At 42.6% G+C, this 10,773-nt stretch overlaps 1 protein-coding gene across 2 annotated transcripts; it reads right to left on the reverse strand.

The window, feature by feature from the left end:
• Nucleotides 1-206: 206 nt before the first annotated feature.
• On the reverse strand, nucleotides 207-8,834 carry LOC125743102 (interleukin-2 receptor subunit beta). 2 transcript variants are annotated; one of them, XM_049015778.1, is made up of 12 exons: nucleotides 8,773-8,834; nucleotides 8,412-8,583; nucleotides 5,481-5,565; nucleotides 4,924-5,035; nucleotides 4,260-4,332; nucleotides 3,666-3,762; nucleotides 3,414-3,547; nucleotides 2,738-2,933; nucleotides 2,304-2,391; nucleotides 1,902-1,980; nucleotides 1,480-1,573; nucleotides 207-1,398 (listed from the first exon to the last, which is right to left on the reverse strand). In XM_049015778.1, the coding sequence occupies exons 3-12, from the start codon at nucleotides 5,545-5,547 to the stop codon at nucleotides 1,034-1,036; spliced, it is 1,305 nt and encodes a 434-aa protein (XP_048871735.1). In that variant the 5' UTR covers nucleotides 5,548-5,565; nucleotides 8,412-8,583; nucleotides 8,773-8,834; the 3' UTR covers nucleotides 207-1,033. The 2 variants fall into 2 exon arrangements, with proteins under 2 accessions (XP_048871735.1, XP_048871734.1); XM_049015777.1 differs by having other exon boundaries at nucleotides 8,412-8,780.
• Between the last annotated feature and the right edge of the window lie 1,939 nt (nucleotides 8,835-10,773).

Here is a 10,773-nt window from a genome sequence, read left to right on the forward strand (position 1 = left end):
AAGGCCCCACAAATGTGCCGAGGCTGGGCTGAAACCAGCAACCTTCTGGTTAGAGGCACAGATGCTTAGCCCACTGAGCCACATGCTATAGTGGGAATGACTCCAAATATGAATGGTACACAGGGTTAAATCAGAATCAGTGTGTGTGTGTGTGTCTGTGTCTGTGTGTGTGTGTGTGTGTGTTGTGATTGGTCCTGAATAAACTACTCTGTACATTAGTTATCATGTGTGTTCACAATCTTAAAGATGCAGTATGTTCAGTATGTTGGCATGTTATGGTATCACTTCAAAACAATACAAATACACAAAAAAAATGTTTTCTAAAAAATTATTTTTATTTTTAGAATTCACATATACTGCATGGTTAATTAGTACTTAAAATTTTTGAAAAAGCTTTGTGGGTACATGTATATGGAATACATAAAAAATGGCTTATATTCTTGCTTATTAATTTGTAATGCCCTTGTAAAAATGCATTAAAATGTCAAGTTATTCACAAATTGCTATATACACGTCTTACCTCTAAATGAGTTCAGCTAGTACATGAGGTTTTGGCAGCAGCATGGTATGCGAGATAAGTCAAATAAGTGTAGGAATCTCATCCACTCGAGGAATGATTGTCTGGTCAGAGCCGCTAATGAAAATTAACGTTAAAGCTGATGAAACACTTTTAGTGCAAAACTGACCTTCTGCTAAACTGTTCACTTTGAATCTCTTGCCAATTTTTGGGACATTAATTAAGAAAAATGGTTGATGTTGAAGGAAGTGGCGCTGCGTTCCGGCGAGGTGCAATATGGACGTATGGAGGCGGAGCTGGGCTCAGCGAATATTTAAACCATAATGCTACATCTACTGCTTGGTGCAGTTATACCTCTAAGAGGAAGCGCTTCTGCAGCTCTTAAGTAGCATTCAGTAACGGAATAGGGATTTAGCAAAACTGAAGACTGCTTAGTCTGTATAAGGTTGTCATCTATGATGTTATGGCATTACCACAAAAAGCTGCATCCTGCTTGCGTCATTCAGTCTGGGTTTTTCAGCAACTGTTGCGTGTGTCTGTTACGATCATATACCCACCACTAGATGGAGATATGTTCAACAAGGAGGACTGGTGAAGCAACGATGTATGTAAATCAAGTTCAGCAAGATCTGAGGGGAAATGAGAGAAGCCAGGAAGATTGTCTGGAGTGAGTGCTAGTCCAGATGAGAAGGGCAAAGGGAAGACAGATAGATCTGAATCTTCTTCCTCTTCATCCATAGACCGCTGAACCTCCGTCGCCAATTTAGAATTTGGTTGTCTGGGCTGACAGAGTTGTTCCAGTGGTTCATAGGAATGGCTGCTTTGGGTAAATCCACTGTCAGTCATCCAGGACCCACTGGAATCGCCTTTCTCTCTGGCCTCTGAAGAGTGGTAATTGAAGTAAATTTGTCAGACCTCAGTCTCATAGGTGCCTTGGTGACTAGAACAGGTGAAGCTCATACCTTCGTCACAGGCAGAGATTTCAATGGGGGAGATGTCCTCAGAATGCATGGGAGTGGCAAAGTATTCGAGGGGTAAAACAGGGTGCAGCCATTTCTGAAAGGAATTAAACAAGAGTGTCATACGATAATTCCGAAGTCCTGTTGAACATAACATGAAGTCACAGAAGAATGAGTATTCCTGTGCTCTGACAGAAATTATCCCAGCAAGTCCTGGGCAGAAATGATCCCATGTTAATACCTTAGAAACGTCACAGATATAAACAAACTTGTTTCATTGGTTAAGCAAATTCTGGCCCAGTGTTTCGTCATGGACACACTCAAAGGGATCATGGGGTGAAGGCCAACATAACCACGAACAGACAGAGCAGGCCTGCTGAGATGGACGTATGTAGCTGAAACTAAGCTGGACGTGGGTCTGATACCTGGAAGCTCCCGATATGAACTGAATTCAGTCCTGTAAAGAACTTTGAGGGATCAGGAACAGGCGTGAACTTGTGATCCCTACAAAACACAGAAACAAGAGAATGAAAAATGATGCTCGCGTCTCATTGATCTGGAAAGGTGGGATATATACATACAGTATTTATATTGGAAAATCTGTTAACTGGCCAGTCATCTTGACAAGTACATGTTTACTTCATTACATGCAGACATGATCCTGTTTCTTTAGGTCTCTGGTCCGCCTCTCTACCTTTTGTCCTTCTACCTACCACAGCAGGTAACACTTTTTTCTACTGAGACCAGCACCCTTTTTCCCACTGATTGGCTTCTCTGTGTCCCCATACATTCATGCAACTAGCCCAGCGATAATCCCCAGTGCTCACCAGCTGAAGCGTTTCACTTTGATGATGAAGAGGAGGACGAGACACGACAGTACCATAACTGGGATACCACACTGCACTCCCACCAGAGCTGAATGAAAAGGAAAAGTTATTTTCTGAATTCTTAAGAATCTTAAGAGTGTTATTCACTTATTTAGGGATCGACAGGGGACTGTATGTCTAATCTAATCTACTCTACTCTACTCTAATCTAATCTAATCTACTCTAATCTAATCTAATCTAATCTACTCTACTCTACTCTAATCCAATCTAATCTAATCTAATCTAATCTACGTACAAGCTTTCTCCAAGCAGTTGGTAATTTTAATTACTGATTTGCTTTGCCTAACTACAATATAACTCGATATAAGCCACAAGGTGAGAAACATCTGAAGACGTCTGAAGGATGTATTGAGGACATCATAGAGACGCAGTACCTGGGGGCTCCGTTGGGGACACCCCAGCTGTAGACCTCCAGGAGGACACAGGACTCCAGTCACTCCATTCTCCTCTAAATCCCTCATGATCAACCAGAGCCCGAACCCTGAAGTCATACACGACCCCCTTCACCAGTTTCTCCTCGGAGATCTCCACTGAGGTCCGCATGTCTCTCACGTTTACAGACTCTGCGTTCTATGGGAGACACATCACCGTTTAGCAGACGGCCTGCTGTTTTACCTGCTCATTTTTAACAATTAGCCTCATTTTAGTCACTCTTGATAAACATATAAACTGGTTTGCCTGAATTCTGGCAAGTGGCCCCAAGCAGCCGACCTTGTAGTGAAGAGTCACCTAACGAAGTACTGCTGGAGGGCCAGCATGTCATTACAAGCTGTTAGAAGCTTGGATAAACGTTTCCGCCACAGTACTGGATATGTCCCTCATTTAGGGATCAGGAGGGTCTTATTAGCCTTTTCAAGCAACGTACTTTGACTAAGTACCACACAGCAGCTTAGCATACCAGGATTTATGTCAAAGTTGACTCCTCGATGGCCATAGGCCTTGTAGCAACAAGTACATTTAGCAGCTGCGTCTTGTCCTAATTCAGATGCGTCTGTGAACTCCAAATCAGCAGAATTTATATAAAAAAGAAAATGTATCTTCACCACTCACCTCCCAGATCTGGTCTGACCGCTTGAATTGAAGTTGAAAGTAGTAACTGACGATATATTCTGAGAGAGGGGACCCAGGGGACCACGTGATGGTGGTATTGGTGAAAGTGTGAAAAGCAGGGGGGTGCATTTTAACTAGACAAAACAAGAGTGAGAAAGAGGATCACTCTGAGCACGTTTCACTCTTCGAATTGTGAGCAGTAGCACGGAGATTTGGCTTCACATATTGCAGGACTGACACAAGCTGACTCACTGTGCAGTGATGGTTTATACGTTCCGATGTGCACGGCGGGATGGCTCGCGTTCCCACACGTGATTCTTATTGAGAGGCGTGTGAAAGAACCAAACTCCTGAAAAATAAGGTGACAGTTGCTGAAAATTAGATTTGGTGACTGTTATTTCAGTATTACACTGCATCAGAGTAAACTGAGGCCATTTCTGAGCAGAGATCACAGTGTTATCCTTTAGCACCCCCCCCCCCCCCAATTCAGTTGAGGGCATCATTAAAATCATTTGTTTATATTTTCCAAAATGGTATCACTGCATGTATCAAAAATCCACAGAAAACAGGTTTTGTTCATTTCAGTCATTTCATTTTTATCAAACTCTCTGATCCAAAGTGAGGTGCATTTCCGAGAAAACAGGGTCAAACAGTCCCAGGAGTAACTGGGGGCTGAAGGGCCTTGCCCTGGGGGGTCCAGTGGTGAAATTATTCCGCTGACCCTGCAACATTCCCGTCACAAGCACAGCATGCTAACACGCTAACGTTCACCATCTCCCATGTTTATCTACTGAACGAGCAAGAAGGTTCGACAAATTAATTTGAAAGTATATTTGCGTAACGCACCACATTCGGAAAGAGGAGGCTGCATCTCAGCAAGTTTTGGTCATGGTCAACGAAGGGCATCAGGTCGCATTGTCTACAAGGACATAAACATATGCAGGACCATGACATCTCACCAGATTCTCCACTTTCGCTTACAACCCTGTATTTGACAGATCAACGCTTTTGTGTTAAATAAGCAAATAACATGGACCGACACAACTTAACATCTGTCTTGAATTATTTTCTATACCTTCTATACCTTATCTTTACAAGCAACTATATGAGGTGGGACCAACCAATCAGATAACGTGGTTCTGCCTCCTCTAGTTACTTGGACATACGTCCTCTGCAATCTGATTGGCGAACTCTGAACCAATCATTTTTCCTTCTCACCTCAGAACATTTTTGCTTTATGAACCTCTGCAAACAATACGACCGTCACCACTGGAAATCATCTAGCAACAGGAGCCAGGCACGACTTGAGTAACACTGCCTACTACAGGCCGTCGGTGTACCAGATTGACCCATTTCCAGTCCAACCATTTTATTTTCGATGTAGGGCAGCATTTTACCATTTTAAGGCCAATTTACCACCAGAATTGGGACACAAACATTCAAGAGCACTAGCACTGTCCCAAATCCAATCACGAAACAACTTTCAGAATGTCCTAAGAGCAACGCAGACTTATGTTGATGTTGGTAGAGTCCTTGTAGAGTACACGCTGTGTCGGGGTTTCGTGTCGTGCTGTTCCACACACAGGTCACGTTGTTGATGAGGTCGTTAAGGCACCTCAGATCTGAGGGGAAAAAGGGGGGGTCAACATTTCATCCATCAGTGTATTCAGTACTGGGTCACACTGCAGCTGAAGCCCTGCATCTACACCTACAGGACAAAGCATCAGTGTTTTCACGTTTTATTCATTATTTAGCAGATGCTTTTCTCAAAAGTAACATACAAGTACGGCAACAGGGTCAGTGAGCGCCTGCAGCAATTGGGGTTAAAGGCATAAGCGTCCAGAGATGAAGCTGCTTTCCAACTACGGGATTTAAATCAGCGGCCTTCTGATCAGAAGCAGAGGATTAACCCACAGCAACCCATAGCTTTCTAGAGTACTGAGAAAAAACCAGTGAGGCAAACCGAAAATGTGTAGCCCCCACGGAGAGATAGCGGGGAAACACAATATCCCCACTTATCGTCATTGTGCATTTCTCTTTCGACCATAATTTTTTGACTTGGCTTACTCTGCAGACTGGGCTGGGGAAACGTGCTGTGGAGCAGAAGGAGAGTGGGCAGCCACGTGGTCCACATCGCCCCCCCTCCTCAGGCCTACAACGGGAATCAGGGAAAATGCTGAAATATAAGCAGAGACACATCTACGAAGCGAACCAGGGAAGCCAGAGAAGGGGCATAAATAAATAAATTTTCTTACATTTTTGGGTTTCAGCAAAAATAACATAGAAGGTCACATGTTCAACATTTTCTTATCATTTTCTTAGAAAATTACGCAAGACATTCTGACGCCAGCAAGGCAGTTCCTGCTGTAGTGCACAGCCCCGTCACCAGAGTGCAGTTAATTTGCTTATCATGGCTTATATAATAACATAAGAAATTTACAAACGAGAGAAGGCCATTCTGCCCATCAAGCTCATTTGGGGAGAACTTAACTAATAGCTCAGAAATCTTATCTAGTTCTGATTTAAAGGAACCCAGGGTTTTAGCTTGCACTACACTAATAGGAAGTCTATTCCATACTCTAACTACACGTTGTGTAAAGAAGCGCTTCCTCAAATTCATTTTAAAATGTTCTCCTGCTAATTTCCACATATGGTCACAAGTTCTAGTATTTAAACTAATATTGAAATAGCCATTTGGCTGAACAGCATCCAGACCTGTTGGAATCTTACCCCCCCCCCCCCCCCTTAATCTCCTTTGCTCGAAGCCTTGCACCACATTTGAAATACCTACATGTTTGTAGCATGTAAAAACTTATTTGTCCAAAGTCTGCTTTCTTGCTTTCCTGTGCTTGTACCCGGTATGTATTTGGTTCTCGCGTGTCTTCGTACTCTTTGTAAATACCCACTTTGTGTACCACCAACTATAATTGTAAAGTGAAGTGTAATATATGGGCTGTAACAGACAACCAAACACTTTACATTGTTACAATTACAGGCACTATTCTTACTTCACTATTAAGTATCGTACAGTAATTGTGATGTATACAGGTACAAAAAGAATGAATCTGTGCAGGGAAGTGAACGTAAGTGTCTAATTCTTGTAAGGGACTCGTTCCCCATGAATGAATCATTCAATGAAGGCCTCACCATTAATTCTTAGTAACAGGTATTCCATAGGCTTTATAAATACACAACTTACTTAGTGTTAGATTTACAAGTGTAAAGCGTACTTTAGGGTTAATATTTAATATTTAGCTATAGTTAAGTGACAGGTATGTCAAATATACTTTGGGTAATATACACTATATAAATAAAAGTATTGGGACACATGGCCATTACACCTACAGGAACTTTTATAACATCCCAGTATAAATCCATAGGCATCAATATGGAGTTGGTCCCCCGTTTGCAGCTATAACAGCTGCCACTCTTCTGTGAAGCCTTTCCGTAAGACTTTGAAGTGTGTCCATGGCAATTGTTGCCCATTCATCCATCATTTGTGAGGTTGGACATGAAGGCCTGGCTCACAGTCTCCGTTTTAATTCATCCCAAAGGTGTTTCAGGTCAGGGTTCTGTGCGGGCAAAGTTCTAACAAAGTTAGAAGCATAGAATTGTCCAAAATGTCTCGGCATGCTGAAGCATTAAGAGTTCCTTTCACTGGAACTAAGGGGCTGAGACCAACCCCTGAAAAACAACCCCACGCCATTATCCCAACAACACCAAACTGCACACTTGCCACACTGCAGTCAGGCAGGTAACGTTCTCCTGGCATCTGCCAACCCCAGACTCATCTATCAAACTGTAGACAGAGAAGCGTGATTCGTCACCCCACAGAACATGTTTCCACTGCTCCAGAGTCCAGTGGCAGCGTGCTTCACACCACTCCATCCGATGCTTGGCACTGCACTTGGTCATGTGAGGCTTGCATGCAACTGCTCGGCCATGGAAGCCCATTCCGTGAAGCTCCCAATGCAGAACCCTGAGTGCTGGGGTTAATGCCGGAGGAAGTTTGGAACTCTACACAGCGCTGGTGACTTTTATGCACTATGGCCTCAGTGCTTGGCAGCCCCGCCTTCCTACTTTACATGGTCTGCCACTTCATGGCTGACTTTCTGTCGTTCTTAAACACTTCCCTTACAGATGATGCGGAATATCTAGCAGAGACGAAATTTTACAAACTGACTTACTGCAAAGGTGGCATCCTACAACAAAACCACACTGGAATTCACTGAGCTCTTAACCCAGCCTTTCACAAATGTTCGTAATCCTGACTGCATGGCTGGGTGCTTGATTTTATACACCTCTAACAAAGGGTCAGAAGGAAACACTTGAATTCAATGGTTAAGAAGTGTGTCCCAATACTTTTAGCCATATAGTGCAGGGTGAGTGACAAAGAGTTAAAGGATTTTTCTGTTTAATTCAAGTTGAAGTCTGTATTTTCATAGGATTGTCTTAGGACGTTTTTCCCAGCACACCAGGTACGATTTTTCTCATCCTTTTTTGTCTTGCAACGCCATCTTGCAATGGAATGCGGTGGAAAACAGACCCTACTGGATGTGAATTGCCGAACGAATATGCCCATTTCAAAATAAAAAGGACCTTCGACATTTTATTTCCACTTAAATTTTTGCAAATATTAATACGCATAAAAAAAGCTTGCTCTCTTTTTATTGTATATTTTGCAGTCATTTTATTTATTTTTCGTTGTTTTCTTATTTATTCTTATCGTTTTATGTTATTTTGTTTTTCTTATGTATATGACACATATCTGACAAATAAAACTCGAAACTTAGTCGACTGTGTGCTGTAATTCACCGATCGCTCAGTACACTGTCACAGCGAGCCTCCACTTATCCCAGGAAGGGCAGCGCTATTGGCAGGGGGGGGGGGGGCCTCCGGTTAGCACACCCAAAAAATCACTTTGAACTATTTGAATTCTAGATTTTCGGAATGCAGAAGGAAAATGCATTTGAACAAGCGGAAGAAGAAGCCGCTTACCTTTTTAAAAGCGGTGACCCAGTGCGTTCCAACAAATAAGCTGCACAGTAACGTGCCGCTGGACTCTGCCTCGTCCCCCCACCCCCGTGTCGCAGCTAGTATTTCTGTCCACACCGCTGATCAGTGACTGTCTGCGGATGAAAGGAAGGGGAAACAACCAACTGCAGGAAACCTGTAAGAGAGACACAAAATAGTCACACACATTATCTTTCAGGTGTTAGAAACATATGTCAGGCTGCATGCCCAACAAGCCCCCCCTTTGTGCAAGGTCAGAACATAGACTGTGCTCTCCCTGACTTCCAAAATATGCAATGCAGACCCATACACGCTCAAAACAATTACTGCATTCCTATAACTTCACCTTCACCTCTGGCCTGTGTGGTCACTCCTTTATAACTTGGTTGTGAATGTGAGCACTCTCCTCTTACCTAGTGGAGAGAGGTAAGGAGCATGCGCTGCTTACAGCGCATTGCCACACCCACCACATGACAGACCATCAGGAATGAGACCCAAGCACAGCCATGTGGTGGATGATACCTCAGCACCACACTAGCACAAAAGAACACTGTGAGTTCTTTCCCCAGTGGCTGGACTGCCAATCCTACCACCAACCACAAATTTCCCTGTAAGATGGAGGATCTCAATAGCCAAATATAGCCAGACACGATACAAGCATCTAATTTCACTGATGAGGATGGTGTAGAATGAGTCCGACACGTATCACCTGTTGCGGGTGTCCTGCCCCTACCCTTTGACTCCATCACTGAAAAATCAGCTTGACGTTCCTCCTGCCATCTTGACACTTGAGCTCGAAGTCCTGCAGACTGCTAGTCCAAGGTTACAGTCTGCTGGTGGCGAATTTGTAGGGCTGTACAAAGGCCACGTAAGCATCACACAGTCTCTGTCCTCCAGACCAGTATATGCAGAGATACACATGAAGCTGACCCAAACCCGGAAGGGGGCTAAATGGTGCCAGTACTGACCTGGCCTACTTTGGGTTTGTGGGTAGGACAAGTGGCAAAGCTTCATTCCAAAATCTCTTTTTTAATTAACCACCTTACAGTTTTTCTCAGTTGCATTTCATGCAATATATTTTACATTCTCAAGACCTTAAGAGTATTTCTCAAAACAGTTCATGCATACAGCAAAGCACTATGGTTTAGCTGCAACAGCCTGAAACTTACGCAAAACAGTTAACTCATGTCTCAAAAGCAAATAATTTCACCAATGAATTAGTCAGGGCCACCAAATTAAAAAGTACAATCAGCATTATTTTAACAATGAGCATAAAGAAGCTTAGATATTTTGGCAAAATGTCAGAGCTCCACAATTCAGAATGATAGTTCCCGCTTTCTCATTGTCTCTGATTGGTCATTTTTCTTTATCATTTTTCCATATGTGTCATTCTTCTCAAGACACAGAACAAGAGCAAACAAACAAAATCAGAAAGCACTGAAAAACACAAAAACAACAAAATGACAATAGAAGAACAATAAAATGACAACAAAATCATGTACCGTGACGACCAAACACACAACAACGCCGTATCACTACAATTTATAGAATATATTTTTAAATCGCTTTGAAAGCTTGGTTAGTGGCTTTGCAGGTCATGACTAACACGATGATCACAGACATATATAGTCTTGGGTGTAAAATTATTACAATGGGAAAATACATTTGGCGCACATGACTAAAGCAACTGAAAATTGTACCAAATGGTGACAATTATACAAAACCATTTGTATATATGTAGTAAAACATTTGGAAATTTGTGTGAAGCAATGAGAAATGATGTTCTGCTGTGCGGAACTGACATTTTGGTGTGGGGATTACAGGTGTTGTTTTGCAAATGTTAAGTGTCATTTGAGAAATGCTCCAAAACAATCGAGAAACTGTAAGCATAGTGACAGGCCTTGCGTGCAGTGTGACAGTGTGCAGTGTGACAGTGTGCAGCGCTCTCATTCTGTTTACAGAGCTTCACCTCATGCTACAAGCTGAATTGTGCTTCATTTCATTTCAACTCATGTGCATGAGAAGACATTTTGTGCTCCAGGTGCTGAAAGTATGAACAACCAATAGATTTTACCGAAGTTCTTTTGAATCATCAGTAGCGATCAAGAATTAACACCAAAATAACGAGCATTAAACTTTTTCTCGATTGCTTGAGCGCATTTCTCAAATAAGAAGTAGCATTACTAAAACAACAAGTGTTATCCACACACCATGACGTCACTTCTGCACTGCAAAACATCGTTTCTCATTACGTCATACACATTTCCAAATGTTTTAGCACGCGTATGCAAAGAGCCTTGTACAATTGTCATCGAGTGGCATCATTTTCAGTTGCTTTAATCTTTTT

This window comes from Brienomyrus brachyistius, chromosome 5 (assembly GCF_023856365.1).
Source record: "Brienomyrus brachyistius isolate T26 chromosome 5, BBRACH_0.4, whole genome shotgun sequence".
Taxonomy (NCBI): domain Eukaryota; kingdom Metazoa; phylum Chordata; class Actinopteri; order Osteoglossiformes; family Mormyridae; genus Brienomyrus; species Brienomyrus brachyistius.

Bases quoted from the DNA above. Each gene is read 5' to 3' on its own strand.
- LOC125743102 (XM_049015778.1), bottom strand. From the start codon at position 5,547: ATGTGGACCACGTGGCTGCCCACTCTCCTTCTGCTCCACAGCACGTTT. The intron at 3,548-3,665 runs GTGAGTCAGCTT...TGTTTTGTCTAG, and splicing joins GTATAAACCATCACTGCACA to TTAAAATGCACCCCCCTGCT. The intron at 2,392-2,737 runs GTACTGCGTCTC...CTTTTCATTCAG, and splicing joins GTCCCCAACGGAGCCCCCAG to CTCTGGTGGGAGTGCAGTGT.